Genomic DNA, 16,177 nt, shown 5'->3' with positions numbered 1-16,177 from the left:
CAAATTTATCAGTGTGACGATTGCTTTTTTGCCAAATCCAAAAGTTATAGTCCTCGATAAGTTATCCAAGTGCTTGTACATACTAATTACATGTAGAACCATGAGTATTATTGCTAATGTTTGATATAAAATAAGGTTTCTTGGAAGTGGTGTTGAAAAATAGTCAGTTTTTACTATGTTGTTGTGTGTGTTGAGGTCCTCTGTATGTGATGATCCCACCATCCAGTAGTGCTGAGATACTGCATGCAATGGGTCGACCTATAGCACCCAAGATGAGCGGGATATCTACTATGGATTATCACACGGCCGACCCCATCGTTCAAATGCAGTTGTGAGTACACAGTTCATGTGATTGCCTACCTCTGCATAACATGTATGACAGTATGTTAGGGAAAGCATCATTCTTGCTACATACAGTATTACTAGAATATTTTGCTACGGGTGAAAAACCCTTGCGAATCAGCCAAATCGGCAACCCTTTGCGATCTAACTATTGCGTTCTGGCAAGGATCGTGTGTATTTACCCAAAATTAGGTTTTGCGATTTTATTGTTTAAAAATTCGCATAATTATGCTCGTAAACATTCTAGTAATACGGTAACTGTGAGGAGTGTTGTTATTATGGTGGTTGGTTTGCAGGTCTGGGGATATGGCCGCCAACAGGGAAGATCAGAGGAAGGCTACACACAATGAAGGTGATGCAAATTCAATACTGAAAGTTATAGTGTACAACAGATGTACATGTACTTACGTGGTCATAATCAAATAGAAGCATTTCCCACAAAGTACAGTTACGAAGCTTTAACATCAAATCTGCCACTTCTAAAACTAATAACATATTTGTTGTATGGAGGCTATCCATCCATGCTGTAAACGTCTTTTATTTATACTGTACAGTAGGTGTTCGTGTGTGTGTGTGTGAGGTCAAGGTTCATTCGTTTTGCCAATTGGCTCAGCTTCATTGTACATGCCCTAAGCACGATAATTACCAGTTGTTATTGTTCTTCCCATACCCAGTTGAGTCTCATCCCTACAACAACAACCATCGCTGCCTACTGGAGCCTCTAATCCAAACACACCACTCTTAAGCTCACTCGTACAAACTCTATCCTCCATTGCGAGCACGACCACTTCTCCGTCCACTCCTGTACCGAAATCCTCCATGCTGTCACAAGCCAACAACAATGGCGGTGGTGGTGGTGGTGGTCTCTCTGCCGCGGCTGCTGCTAGTCTGCTCAACACTCTGATTCTGGCTCAGAATGTGCTCACAAGCAACTCAAGTGCTGGTAGCCCCGGGCAAGATTCAATGTCTATGGAAACGGTGGACCAATCCTCTCAACAGTAGTGTACAGTATATTATAATTGTGGACTGTTTATACTGTTCTAGTTTTAACGTGTGTTTTTTAGTAATCTCTCCTTCACTTACTATAGCTACATTGTCAGTATTATTATGTATACATAGTTTTTATACATGATATTTGTGTCTTATTGAATATCCAGTGAGCATAAAATAAAAATTGTAGTGAACATAGCAAAGCCCATTTATATATAAACCACGCCCATTATAATTATGTGCAGCCTAGCCTCCATCTCAAGCCGCACTTCCTCGAAAGTTGGCCTGGTAATCGACTGCTTGTGCATGAGCTATTAACCATTAGCTGGCATTGAGAAGAACCTTCATCAAGAACAAGGTAGGTGTGTATAATGTGTAGTTATGCAGTGCAATGAGTTGACTGTATACTATTGAATGTACAGTACAAAGAATGGGAACCTAGCATGCTTACTAGTCTGTATGTACATGCACTTGTATACAAGGTATGCTTCAATGTATGCAGTTTAGGTGTGTACAGGGAAACGTGTGTCAATTGAGAACACTAGCTCACAATATTTGTACATGACATTGTACAGTACGTGTACCAGACCCTTCATCACACTACCAGTTTGAATGTGTCCATGTGTTGTTTATCCTGGCTACAGAACACTCACTCAGGACGAGGAGGACTTTGACAAGTTCCTGGAGAGTGCCAAAGCTCAGCAGCTCTCATTCTTCACAAAAGGTATCACTTTAACTGACTCTTACGATTATTCTAGTATTCATAATGTAAGTACGTACATATTGTATACCAGTACATGTGTTGTGTGTGGTGTCCCTTTATCATATTTGAGCCATTTTGCATTTAGCCTGTATAAATTATAGCTACTATTATCATGTGATTTTCTCACCCCTTACTTCCTAAGCCCTCAAACTTCCACTCATGCAGTGTGACTATGACCATGTGACTCTTTAACCCCTCAGTTTCCGAGCCCCACCCCTCACTGTCTGACTCGGAAGAGGAGATAGACTTTGTATTCTGGGAGAAGGCGTCCACCCTACCCTCGGACAAGACCCCAACCAAGGACCTGAACTTGTTATGAGACTGTTAAATATTATTTTGTACTATTTTCTGGCAATGTAATTATGTATGTACCACTTCATGTCATCATAATAACTATAATTATATGCGATAAAATTCTGTTGCAACTCAACATGATAAAAAATATCGATATTGTTATAAACTCATCGCACAATTAAAGAGAAGCAATTAACAAAATAACTAATTAGCACTAATAGAGAAGATCTCAACAGTTTGAATATAAGTATATAAATTTGTCTGTCCTCCGGCTACAATGAGCTCTCCACTAGGAAGTACTGAGCATGTGCAGCAGAGTCGTGCAGTAGGCAGGTCTCCCACTTTCACCCACCTCCTGGTGTCAGGCTGGTAGAGGTGTATCGATGAACTTGGGTTGGCTCTGTCGTCCCGTCCACCAACGGCTAATAGTGACCTCCCAATACTGAGAGGAGCTGAATACACGAGTGGTACTTTCTGTAAGGTCTGCCAGAGAGTGGGTGTGTCCTGGTTGGAAATGGCCTTTGCAATAAGTTCATTGAGGTCGACGTGGTGCACTATCGTGGTTGCACTCCCATTGTGATCGTACCCTCCCATTAGGTAGAGGGTGTTTCCTATGAGAGTCGATTTCAGTTTTGATCGTGGGTTAGGTAGTGACTGAGCAATGTACCATCTTCTTGATGCCACGTCCAACACCTCCACAGAGGAGGTACGTCCTTTATTATCCTGCCCACCAGCTACAATGATGAGGTTGTTGAAGGAGACAGCTGTTGAGCAAGAACGAGCAATGTTCATTGGTGGGTACGGGTGAGGCCATTTCCCTGACTCAAACACTGCTAGCTGATTGGTGCATTTGTTGTTTCTTCGATCAAATCCTCCCACCAGCACTAGTCGATTAGCGAGTGATGTCATAGCGAAGTACTGGGCAGTGTACTCTGGTAGTTTGGTCCATTGATCTTGCTCGAGCTTCATCACTGTACACTTGTCACGATCATTGACTGCAACACCTCCACCAACATACACCGTGTCACCGATAACAACACTCTGTACCGAGAAGCCCATTCCGATTGGCATGTCTTTTCCTCTTCTCCATTTCAGAGTGAGTGGAGGTCTCAACTCTCTGGGAGGGGGACCCTGAATAATGAATGAGTGTAATTAGGATAGTGTCTACTAACAAGCGAGTGTCCCTTGTAGCAATAATTGCATGCACACTAAATCACTTTCTCTAATTAGCTTAAGAGGCCACGCCCACCAGTCTAATAGAATGTACAGTACGATTATAAGAGATCAAAGCTTCTACTATAGCTCTGCAATAATATAATGGTGCATTTTGTCTCACTTGTCTCTGCTGTTGAATGATGGCCTCTCTCCTGATCAGCTCAGCATCTTTGTGCTCAATCGGTTCACTGTGTGCCTGTACAGGGGAACGTTGGTGAAAAAATTCTACAACAGAACGAGACATTCTTCACTAAAGGAAGTACATAATTATAGGCACACTCAAACGGATGTGTAGTTACGGCTTAACACATGAGACAGTATCCATGCATGTTAAGGTACAATACTATTGTTGCTGTGGGAATCTCATTCACACACTACATGTACGCACCTTCTTGACTTGTTCAGTGTCCTTTGACTCCCTCTTTGTTGCCTCCACTGGGTCCGAGCTTGTTGTTAGGTAAGTATCTAAAATCGATACCAACATTAATAGACGGATATGATTTTTTCGTTAGGGTTACAGTTAGCTAAAACGTAAAACACATAATATACTTATCATTGACTCACAGATGTCCCTGGCAGATGGTCTCCTCCTCATGTCTTCTTGCAAACAACTGTCGATAAGCTTCCTCAACCTGTGTGTGTGAGGGATCTGGGCAACATGGAATGATCGATCCTTGGCTGATTTGATCGTCTCCAGCTTGCAAATAATTTGCGTCACAATCACCCCATAAGAAAACACATCCAGGCTACTATCGTATTTCTCCTCTTCCAATCGAATAGCCTCGAGAGGTAGATACCCCATACGGTGACCAATGGCTGTGAGGGTGTGGCTAAGCTTGGAGGAATCATATAGCCGTGACATGCCAAAGTCGGAAATCTTTGCGATAGGCACTGGTCGTGTAAGTTTCAGCAAGACGTTATCGCCACAGAGGTCACGGTGGATAATCTTCTTGCTATGAATGTACGCCAGACCATAAGCCATGTCTTTGGAGAGGCTAATTTCACATTCGCTAGTGAGAGACTCTTCATCAAGGCCAGAGAAATAGGATCTCAAATTGCAATCCATCAGCTCAACAACGAGGATTGTACCACCCGATTTTGGATGCTTGGCAGTCGATAAATACTGAACAACATTTGGGTGCTGGAACGACTTGAGAAAATCACTCTCACGATCAATTGCATCGCTAGCTTCTTTGTTTTTACCGACTGGAATACTTGCGTGCATCTCCATAGCAATCTGATGTAGAAGTTTGATAGCACAAGGATTGCCCTTGAAGCTGCCTTTGAAGACTGCTCCAAAAGCACCACTACCGAGTGGTTCGTCTAAGAAAACAGTTAGATCATCGTTGATCAACTGGCGATCTTGGTCAACTGTAGAACATTGTAAATATTATGTATTAACGTGCCTAATTAGTACTTACCCTGTAATTTTAGTTTTTTAGGATTGCTTGGACCAGTAGACTGTAGATGATCTCTTTCGATGGTCCTGGCTATGTGAACGTGGCCTACAATAGGGGGGGGGGGGGGGGGGTGATTATTATAGCAGCAAACGAACTAAGCATTATGACTGTATGATTCCTGTGCTGAACTATAGTGCTTACCCTCTGACTTCACATCAGTAGGATTGCTTGCATCAGTAGACTGTAGATGATCTTTCTCGATGGTCTGGGCTATGTGAGCTTCACCCACGATGGGACTGGTCAATGCCTCCACCATCTCTTTCCAGCTCTTCCCTCCTTCATTAAGCCATTTAATCAAACCCTCACGATAGCAGTCATCAGGATTGTTGCTCCATTCTTTCCCGATGCTGTGGATTGTAGCCTGGGGTACGTCAAGAATAAGCAAGATGTTTCGCCACTTAATTCGAGCATCAAACGTGACGAGGTACAATTTCTTTAGATCTGCTATTGTGAGATAGTCCGACATTTTCTGTGTAGAGTGTGGAATAAGATAAACAATGATAATTATGAAGGTACATGTAATTATGTATAAATATTTGGTGTGTGCAAATTATATCATCAAAACCATAAATACCGTAGATCTATATGCAGAAAATAAAACAGTGCTGTCTGCACTTACTGATAATAATCCAGAGCTACAGTATCTTCACAGCTTGATACCAGGCACGATACAGAAGTACAGGACAACAGTTAGCTCAGCTACAACGAGACCCTCCCTGTTTCTCTGCAGAATAAACAATAGCTGTCACGTGCGATACAAATAACATTGCTAAACCACGTGGCTGGTCTTTCACTTCCAGAGCTAGTGAGAAGAAGAAATTGTTCTGTCAATTTTGAAGCTCTGAGCAAGTGGTCAAACTATTTGTCTGTATTGGTGGAGGCTGAAGACATGAGTCCATGGACAGGGACTACTGAGGAACCTTCATCAAGAACATTAACAAGGTACAGTTATTCATAAATATTAAATTACAAAGCGAGAGGTCATTTCTTTTTGGAGGTTTAGAAAAATTCCTGGTATTGAATATTTAGAGGGTCGCATCTAATTGGAGGTTACTCTACTATCCTCGATTATAGGATGCTTAAAATTATATTGTTTCTAGCGGCCTGGAATCGAGGCCGTGGTTTGACCTCTATTTAGGACGCAACATAAAAAAATAATTGTCACACGCAGCAGTCGCTACTTTTAGAGGTCAGAAAATTACCTAAGATCGGAGGGTGTCGCATATTTGGAGGGTCGCCTTAAATTGAACAAGTACGGTACTTGTGTATAATGTGTAGTTGGTTATAATGTGGGCCCTAACTTTGGTCTTGTGCATGATACCCAGGTATGTACCCACACAGAGTTCACACCAAGTAACATAAAAGCAAACACTTAAAAACTGTTTTAATACAGAGATACTACACGTAGGGACAGAGCCGACCGACGTGGAGACGTTTACTATCGCTACTGAAGAGGTGGTACCCAGTTCACAGTTTGAGATAGAGATAAGTCAGAGTGATGATGGGGAGAGTGTGGAGCAGCTACAGGCCAGTGACTTGGGCCCTAACTTTGGTCTTGTGCATGATACCCAGGTAACACACACACACACACACTTCACACCAAGTAACATATAAAAACTAGCACTTAAAACGCTTTTTTAAAGGTATCCTAGGACTTTTCGTTTTCGTATTATTTTCGCTTTCGTATTACATGGTTAGAATTTGCATGATGGTAACTACCTCCCAAATAACGAACACACACACACACACTTGTTGTTCCCGCCCACTCACACAGGAGGTCCACACGCTAACTAGCGATGATGGTTTGCCCTCTGACATGACCTCTGAGGATGGCTCCACCCTCAACGCTATAGGCCACGCCCTTATCCAGATGCAGCAAGGTGGACAGACCACCCCCTCATCTCAGTTCCTCATCACTAGGAGCACCTCATCTGGTTCAGAGTCTGGACAAAAATTAATGGTGAATAAAGAAGACCAAATTTATCAGTGTGACGATTGCTTTTTTGCCAAATCCAAAAGTTATAGGCCTCGATAAGTTATCCAAGTGCTTGTACATACTAATTACATGTAGAACCATGAGTATTATTGCTAATGTTTGATATAAAATAATTATAAAATAAGGTTTCTTGGAAGTGGTGTTGAAAAATAGTCAGTTTTTACTATGTTGTTGTGTGTGTTGAGGTCCTCTGTATGTGATGATCCCACTATCCAGTAGTGCTGAGATACTGCATGCAATGGGTCGACCTATAGCACCCAAGATGAGCGGGATATCAACTATGGATTATCACACGGCCGACCCCATCGTTCAAATGCAGTTGTGAGTACACAGTTCATGTGATTGCCTACCTCTGCATAACATGTATGACAGTATGTTAGGAAAAGCATCATTCTTGCTACATACACAGGGTTCTACCTACAGTGGTCGTTTAGGTAAGCTGCGACCACCACTAGATATTTTCCGACCACCACTTAGCCTTTCCGACCACTGCTTTACATTCTACAAGTGCTGGCTAGTCCAGTTTAGCTGCTAGTCTTCGCTTACCAGTTTTACTGTCTTGATGTGCCTTATATAGAGCTAACTATTAATTGAACTCTACTTCATGACCAGAACAATTAATTGAATTAATTGAAGCTGCAGCATGGCTTTGTTGAGTTCGAGGAGTACTGCAGCTAGCTAGCAGCTATACTCTGCCTTAAAACAGGGAGTTGGACCACCTGCTAAGGAAAAGACAAGCTAGAGAGTGAGCAACTGGGTGCAGTTAACACTTCCAAGTACTGATTATGACCCGGCCTGTGATGAAGAAATCTTAGTATAGCACCATACTGTACTGATGCAAGTACAACAATGTACATATATAATTATTTCAGCTACAGTACCCATCAATAAAAAGTTCCCGTTCCGTTCCGTTTGCGTAAAACGCACAATTCCGGTTTAAACGCATAAAAAAAAAAACGCATAATGAACGCATTGTATTATGCAAAACGCTACCGTTTTCACGCATGTGCAGAAAAATTGCTGAGTAAGCAGATTCGTTAACTTGTGATTATGCGTACAGTGTAGCAGTAGCTAGCTAGCTAGCTTGTGTACTACAGTATAGCTGATTGTCTAGCGCTTTAATCCTCTTAGTTAGCTTATAGATGCTATTTTGCAACAGTGGACCGTTTCCCCAGTTGTTCTCGGTCTCGCATCAGCCCCAAGACTAAGTTGCCCTTCATGCAAGTTATTTGTGACCTGGAATGACCGTTTTTGAAGACCATCGTCTCTTCTCCAGTATGTCTGACTGCGTACTTTATAATAACTAGCTAGCTAGCTAGCTCATTGTACTACAAATCATACAGTATCATTGTCAGGGTTCTATCTAGAAGAAATATTTTGTGGGGGGAAGCCTAAGGGGGGTCCAGGGGTCCTCCCCCGGAAAATTTTTTATTCTAGATGGCCAGAGACGCAATTTGAGCCAAATAAGGTGGAAGGTTTGGGGGGGAAGCTTCCCCCCTGCCCCCCCCCACTAGATAGAACCCTGATTGTGTAAGTAATTTCAATTTTTCATGATGACGTCACCATTTTAATTTATAATGAGAAATTGGTCGCGTTGTGCATCCAGTTTAACGCTACCGTTTATACGTGCGTTTTTAGAAACGGAACGGAAACTTTTTATTGATGTATACTGTATATACTTACATGGCTTACAACACATGCTTGTTCAAATTTGTGTCCCCCATCATTTTTAACCACCTCTCAAAATTCCTAGGCAGAACCCTGCATACCGTATTACTAGAATACTTTGCTGTTGGTGAAAAACCTTTGCGAATCAGCCAAATCGGCAACCCTTTGCGATCTAACTATTGCGTTCTGGCAAGGATCGTGTGTATTTACCCAAAATTAGGTTTTGCAATTTTATTGTTTAAAAATTCGCATAATTATGCTCGTAAAACATTCTAGTAATACGGTAACTGTGAGGAGTGTTGTTATTATGGTGGTTGGTTTGCAGGTCTGGGGATATGGCGGCCAACAGGGAAGCTCACTACACACAATGAAGGTGATGCAAATTCAATACTGAAAGTTAGAGTGTACAACAGATGTACATGTACGTACGTGGTCATAATCAAATAGAAGCATTTCCCACAAAGTACAGTTACGAAGCTTTAACATCAAATCTGCCACTTTTAAAACTAATGACTTATTTGTTGTATGGAGGCTATCCATCCATGCTGTAACGTCTTAATAATTAAGTATGCCTTGACTGTACAGTAGGTGTACGTGTGTGTGTGAGGTCAAGGTTCATTCATTTTGCCAATTGGCTCAGCTTCATTGTACATGCCCTAAACACGATAATTACCGGTTGTTGTTGTTCTTCCCACGCCCAGTTGAGCGTCGGCGTCGGGACAGGATCAACGAGCTCATCAAGATACTGGCTCAGATAGTGCCTGCTTGTCAGAAGAAAGACGCAACTATACTGGTTGCATTGTCGGGGTGAGTGTGTGTGTCTGTTCATGTGTATACTAAAGTACTATTGAAAGCCATCGAAATAACTACTAACTTGGTTTTTTTTAAGCCTAAATTTCTTAATATTATTGCTAAGCTTTTTTAAGCATGCATTAGTGTAGAGCCCAGTGTTATGTTAGTAGTAGCATAGAATCCAGCAGAGGCCATCGTATAATTATAACACATGTAGTTAGTTACACATAAAATAATTATAATTGCTATTTTTTAACAGCAACTAAGTATGTTTTTTTGTTATCTCCACGTACATGTCTCACCCTCACGTCATGTTTCCCTGACTGCAGTATGTGTACAGTATGTGTACAGCAAGGGAACGGTACTGGACAAGACAGTGGACTACTTGAAAGAGCTCGTGTTTCAATCCTCTCAACAATAGTGTATAGTATATATTATAAATGCTGTCACAAGCCAACAACAATGGCGGGGGTGGTGGTGGTCTCTCTGCCGCGGCTGCTGCTAGTCTGCTCAACACTCTGATTCTGGCTCAGAATGTGCTCACAAGCAACTCAAGTGCTGGTAGCCCCGGGCAAGATTCAATGTCTATGGAAACGGTGGACCAATCCTCTCAACAGTAGTGTACAGTATATTATAATTGTGGACTGTTTATACTGTTCTAGTTTTAACGTGTGTTTTTTAGTAATCTCTCCTTCACTTACTATAGCTCATTGTCAGTATTATTATGTATACATAGTTTTTATACATGATATTTGTGTGGAGCTCTTTGAGAAAAATATTGTAGCAAAGCCCATTTATATGTAACCACGCCCATTATAATTATGTGCAGCCTAGCCTCCATCTCAAGCGGCACTTCCTAGAAAGTTGGCCTGGTAATTGACTGCTTGTGCATGAGCTAACCATTAATTGAGAAGAACCTTCATCAAGAACAAGGTACGTGTGTATAATGTGTAGTTATGCAGTGCAATGAGTTGACTGTGTACTATTGAATGTACAGTACAAAGAATGGGAACCTAGCATGCTTACTAGTCTGTATGTACATGCACTTGTATACAAGGTATGCTTCAATGTATGCAGTTTAGGTGTGTACAGGGAAACGTGTGTCAATTGAGAACACTAGCTCACAATATTTGTACATGACATTGTACAGTACGTGTACCAGACCCTTCATCACACTACCAGTTTGAATGTGTCCATGTGTTGTTTATCCTGGCTACAGGACACTGCCGAGGGTAGCACTTCAGTGCTCTAGTTCTAATTGTAGATTGACTGATCGATTTGTCTTCTGTACTATTGTTTGATTTTTCCGGCCCCCAGTTATGCGGCCATTTTTCAGCCCGGCCAAGTGTTGAGGAGACAAGAAGAGGCACTGAGAATGGAGGTAGAGGTACAGAGTACATTAGCTGGAAAATGCATTTGTGTCATACTTTGTAGAGTCCCTTAAAGTCATTCAAGGTCAGCTATAGTGTGTCCTATTTGAGGTGTGCAATGTACAATCATGTACGACCCCCCCCCCACACACACACACACACACACACACACACACACCTTTAGGCGTACTATGCTGCTAAGAAGGCCACTCAGTGTGACTATGACCGTGTGACTCTTTAACCCCTCAGTTCCATTAGGATAACTGGGGGCCGGAAAAGATAAGCCTACTATGCTGCTAAGAAAGAGAGGGGCCTCACGTAAACTGGCCACTCAGTGTGACTATGATCATGTGACTCTTTAACCCCTCAGTTCCCGAGCCCCACCCCTCACTGTCTGACTCGGAAGAGGAGATAGACTTTGTATTCTGGGAGAAGGCGTCCACCCTACCCTCGGACAAGACCCCAACCAAGGACCTGAACTTGTTATGAGACTGTTAAATATTATTTTGTCTGTTTTTGTACTATTTTCTGGCAATGTAATTATGTATGTACCACTTCATGTCATCATAATAACTATAATTATATGCAATAAAATTCTGTTGCAATTTAATTTTCTCAACATGATAAAAAATATCGTTATAAACTCATCGCACAATTAAAGAGAAACAATTAACAAAATAACTAATTAGCACTTATAGTGAAGAAATCAACACTTTGAGTATATATAATATTACTATAATAATTATAATTACTTGCTGTTAGTCCTCCGGCTACAATGACCTCTCCACTAGGAAGTACTGAGCATGTGCAGAGGTGTTGTGCAGTAGGCAGGTCTCCCACTTTCACCCACCACCTTGTGTCAGGCTGGTAGAGGTGGATCGATGAACTTGGGTTGGCTCTGTCGTCTTGTCCACCAACGGCTAATAGTGACCTCCCAATACTGAGAGGAGTTGACAACTCGAGTGGTGCTTCCTGTAAGGTCTGCCAGAGAGTGGGTGTGTCCAGGTTCGAATGGGCCTTTGCAACGAGTTCAGTGAGGTCGACGTGGTACACTGTCTTGTGATCGAACCCTCCCATTAGGTAGAGGGTGTTTCCTATGAGAGTTGATTTCAGATGTGATCGTGGGTTAGGTAGTGACTGAGCAATGTACCATATTCTTGATGCCACGTCCAACACCTCCACAGAGGAGGTACGTACTTCATCATCATACCCACCAGCTACAATGATGTGGTTGTTAAAGGAGACAGCTGTTGAGGAATCACGAGCAATGTTCATTGGTGGGTACGGGTGAGTCCATTCCCTTGATTCAAACACTGCAAGCTGATTGGTGCATTTTTTGTTTCTTGAATCAATTCCTCCCACCAGCACTAGTCGACTAGCGAGTGATGTCATAGTGAACCACTTGGCAGTGTACTCTGGTAGTTTGGTCCATTGATCTTGCTCGAGCTTCATCACTGTACACTTGTCACGATCATTGAATGCATTACCTCCACCAACATACACCGTGTCACCGATAACAACACTCTGTACCGAGCGACCCATCTTGATTGGCATGTCTTTTCCTCTTCTCCATTTCAGAGTGAGTGGAGGTCTCAACTCTCTGGGAGGGGGACCCTGAATAATGAATGAGTGTAATTAGGATAGTGTCTACTAACAAGCGAGTGTTACTTGTAGCAATAATTGCATGCACACTAAATCACTTTCTCTAATTAGCTTAAGAGGCCACGCCCACCAGTCTAATAGAATGTACAGTACGATTATAAGAGATCAAAGCTTCTACTATAGCTCTGCAATAATATAATGGTGCATTTTGTCTCACCTGTCTCTGCTGTTGAATGATGGCGTCTCTCCTGACCAGCTCAGCATCTTTGTTGGTGGAAATCTAAAACACAGACGTGAATATCATTAGTGGAAATTCTACAACAGAACGAGACAATTTCTGCTAAAGGAAGTACATAATTATAGGCACACTCAAACGGATGTGTATTTAGCAGCTTAACATGATTTATACAATAGCATCAATTGTTGAGGTATACTACTATTGTTGGAATCTCATCGACACACTTAGCTACATGTACGCAAACAAATATCATTATTGTAGTATAATACTAGCGTATAAGAGTGTGTGCATTTGGTGACTACTATAATACCTGTAAGAGAGCGGCCCTCTCAACTAGAGCAGCCTCTCTCTGGGAAATGAGATCAGTGATCGTTGACTCTTGTTCACTGAGTTGTCTGTCCTTGTCAGCAATCACACCATCTTTGGTGGCAGCATTAGCACGGACACTATTCAATATCTGTATAAAAAAAGGTTATCAACATGCTAGCTCGTGGAACAAAATAGCTTATAATAAACGAAATAAACTGGTTCTGCTGACCTGTTGCAGTCTAGCCAGCTGAGTATCTTTGTCTGCTACTTCCTCATCTTTTTGAACAAGTAGCTCATCTTTTTGTGCCAGAAGTCCGTCTTTTTGATCTAGTTGATCGTCTTTTTGCACAAGAAGTACATCTTTCTCAGTAAGTTGTTCATCTTTCTGTACTATTTGCTCATCTTTCCTCTCCAGTATCCTGTCCTTCTGGACCATCTCTCTCTGAAAACAGAGTACAGCATGCAGTGTCAGACCCTTGCACCCACTAGCTCACTGGACTGGACTCACCTGTAGAGCCTCTATCCTCTTCTCCTTTGCCCTGAGGGTCCTGGCAGTCTTCACTCGTGCAATGTCCAGCTGGAGCAGTCCTCCGTCCATCTCCCTCCCCACCTCCTCCAGAGACGAGAGGAGCTCAGCGGTGGTCGGTCTTCTCTCTGGGGTGTTGGCCAGACACTCCCTCACCAGACCAAACAGAGGGTGCTCACGTCCACCCGCCAGACTCCTCTCAAGGAGAGCCGTGTAGGGACCTCGACGCTCAAACTCTGAGCGAGCCAGGAGGTGGTCTGGGTTGTTGGGGTCGCTGTACGTGGGGGCAAGGAGATCTCCTGGAAACACCTAGTCCAATGACACGAGTGAAAGAACATGTGAATACTGACTGTCATGATTGTTTTTATGTATGTCTGTATGTATGGAGAAAACGAGTGCACGTATATTCACAATCATACATACAAAATGCATTAATTTGCTGAAGGTCACCAATATTAAAGGGGGATCTCCCCAACACATACAACCACAATACTTATAAGGTAATTCACTGCATGAATGGTCACCAGGAATCTAACCTATGAATATCATTAACTACACACATACTTGTGTGAGTGCAAACAAATGCAGCACTCCGAAAGAGAAGACGTCCAGACTGGGTCCGTACACACTGTGGCCTCTGTCAGAGAGGGCCTCGGGCGGCATGTACACCAGTGTCCCAGGAAACCTCGTCAGAGTCCTGGCCAGTCGACCAGGCTCTAGATTCACGATACGAGAGTTACCAAAGTCTGTGATCTTGGCTCTCAGAGATGCCGTCAGCAGGACGTTCCTGGCAGTGAGGTCACGATGGACCACGGACTCACGATGCAGGTGGAGCAGCCCTCGAGCCACACAGACCAGAACGTACTGGGTGACAGAGAGGGGTATGTTGGGGGTGGACTCCAGGAGATCGTCCAGACTTGAGTCCAACCTCTCCATGACCAGGAGGGGCAGTCGAGAGCCAGCCACAAAACACAGCCCAATGAACTGGGTGATGTTGGGGTGACGGATGCGAGCCATGAGTCGACACTCTCGGCGGTAGTTCCCAGCTAGGTTGGCCACTCCACCACGCTTGTCCGTCTCCAGGAGAACCTCGTGGATCTTCTTGGCTGCATACACCTCACCATTGATCATCACCTGTGCATGGAGGCAGTCACACTTGAATAGCTAGCAGATACACTAGAGACAGTGCACAGAAACAGAGCATGCAGTGACTGACCTCTTGAACAGAGCCATAGGAGCCAGTTCCTAGAACTCTCTCCTCTCCAAAGTGCTCCACATTCTCCAGCACAAACTCCCTCAAGTCAGCATCATCTCGCAAAGAAAACATTGCTTTTGCAGCTAGCTAGCTACAAGACATTCAGCAATGCAAACCACGTGGCCACGTGAGCAAGTGGCTAACTAGCCTCGAATCCACGCCGATATTTTAATCGGCGTGGATTCGAGGCTAGTGGCCAACTATATAATAGTTATAGACTGAGTCCAAGGTCTCTATGGGGTTTTGAGACCTGAAGGCCCGAGGCTGTAGCATCTCGAGCGTAGCGAGGGTGCTACTAAGGGCCTGAGGGTCTCAAAACTCCATAGTGACCGTTGACAAGGCCTATAACTGGTTTAGAATAGTGCTAAGCAAGCTAGGCTATATTAACACAAAGAAGACTCTGAAACCAAGAGTTTTCTACAAGCCTCAAGCAACGTTAAAGCTTTGCTCTGGCTAGTCTACATAAAAAAACTCACATTGATGAAGGCAGTTTCTGTTTCTTGAGAATCACGCATTGCAAATAAAAAGTTGCTATTGTCATAGTAGTTAGCTCTGCACTAGAGCACTAGCTATTGTAGCTGCAAGAGAGAGATAAAAGCTGCAAAGCGGCACTGCAGAACGCAAAACTTTAAAAAAAATTAATTTTTAATGATGCACTGTATCATCGTTACTATGACTTCAACATTAACTGTGTGATGTTGCCATGTTCCATACAAGTTAATCTTGACATCATCTTGCCTGTAGGCATAATCAGTATAATAGACCTACTTAGAAGACCTCAGGTCCATAAGTGAAATAATGGACCTCTCAGTGACCTATCAGATTGCAGTATTACTACAAGTATTTTCTAATATTACTTAGATCCCACTTGTGTGTGTTTAGCAGGGAATTATGAGCCATAATCTCATAGTTTCCCAGGGAATTATAAGCTTGAGGGTATAAAGTATAATTTTTTGAATGCACAGAAATGATAATAAAGCTGTAGCTGCATGATAATTAGCGATGGCTGTTCAGTTTTTCACTAGATCTACCAGTTTCTATAGCGTTTGCTGGGTTGATGGTAGGGTTCACCAGTATCTTTTCTTGTCTCTACGAGGAACACTAAGAGCCAATGATTTTAACAGTTCTGGGTCCATTGTCACAAGCATGAAAGCATGTCTTCAACTTGTAGCATTTGTCAACTTCGTCCTCCTGACTTCTGTTTCTATCCTGCAGCCATGTTTCAAACAGTAGACTCCTGTGTCTTTTTGGGAACGATAGTGCACTGTAGCATTGCTGCAAGCTATTCCTTGCTAGCTAGCCGCACAGTTTACTGAGAAGCTTCAGCTGGGGTGGGGCTGAGTGCAGAGAAAAGAGG

General features: G+C 42.8%; 1 protein-coding gene and 2 long non-coding RNA genes across 5 annotated transcripts; 2 read left to right on the top strand and 1 right to left on the bottom strand.

Moving 5' to 3' along the window:
* Positions 1-1,623: 1,623 nt before the first annotated feature.
* LOC135352303 (uncharacterized) lies at positions 1,624-2,506 on the top strand. Its single transcript, XR_010399738.1, has 3 exons — positions 1,624-1,690; positions 1,977-2,056; positions 2,296-2,506. It is a non-coding gene; the product is annotated as an uncharacterized LOC135352303 (long non-coding RNA).
* On the bottom strand, positions 2,480-14,940 carry LOC135352240 (mitogen-activated protein kinase kinase kinase 21-like). 3 transcript variants are annotated; one of them, XM_064551418.1, is made up of 7 exons: positions 14,782-14,940; positions 14,130-14,699; positions 13,548-13,874; positions 13,269-13,481; positions 13,041-13,187; positions 12,710-12,772; positions 2,480-3,520 (listed from the first exon to the last, which is right to left on the bottom strand). In XM_064551418.1, the coding sequence occupies exons 1-7, from the start codon at positions 14,890-14,892 to the stop codon at positions 2,594-2,596; spliced, it is 2,358 nt and encodes a 785-aa protein (XP_064407488.1). In that variant the 5' UTR covers positions 14,893-14,940; the 3' UTR covers positions 2,480-2,593. The 3 variants fall into 3 exon arrangements, with proteins under 3 accessions (XP_064407488.1, XP_064407489.1, XP_064407486.1); XM_064551419.1 differs by lacking the exons at positions 12,710-12,772; positions 13,041-13,187; positions 13,269-13,481; ... (1 more) ...; positions 14,130-14,699; positions 14,782-14,940 and adding exons at positions 3,726-3,800; positions 3,993-4,069; positions 4,169-4,975; ... (1 more) ...; positions 5,206-5,533; positions 5,684-5,792; XM_064551416.1 differs by lacking the exon at positions 2,480-3,520 and adding an exon at positions 11,510-12,504.
* On the top strand, positions 5,853-11,515 carry LOC135352284 (uncharacterized). Its single transcript, XR_010399718.1, has 6 exons — positions 5,853-6,006; positions 6,458-9,101; positions 9,430-9,535; positions 9,850-10,453; positions 10,740-10,907; positions 11,075-11,515. It is a non-coding gene; the product is annotated as an uncharacterized LOC135352284 (long non-coding RNA).
* Positions 14,941-16,177: the final 1,237 nt, after the last annotated feature.

This window comes from Halichondria panicea, chromosome 1, assembly GCF_963675165.1.
Source record: "Halichondria panicea chromosome 1, odHalPani1.1, whole genome shotgun sequence".
In the NCBI taxonomy this organism is placed as follows: Eukaryota; Metazoa; Porifera; class Demospongiae; order Suberitida; family Halichondriidae; genus Halichondria; species Halichondria panicea.
This window is presented reverse-complemented; position numbering and strand designations above follow the sequence as displayed.

Coding starts and splice junctions, on each gene's coding strand:
- LOC135352240 (XM_064551416.1), bottom strand. CDS start 14,892: ATGTTTTCTTTGCGAGATGATGCTGACTTGAGGGAGTTTGTGCTGGAG. Junction 14,700..14,781: donor CCTATGGCTCTGTTCAAGAG/GTCAGTCACTGC, acceptor CTCCATGCACAG/GTGATGATCAATGGTGAGGT. Junction 13,875..14,129: donor ATTTGTTTGCACTCACACAA/GTATGTGTGTAG, acceptor TCATTGGACTAG/GTGTTTCCAGGAGATCTCCT.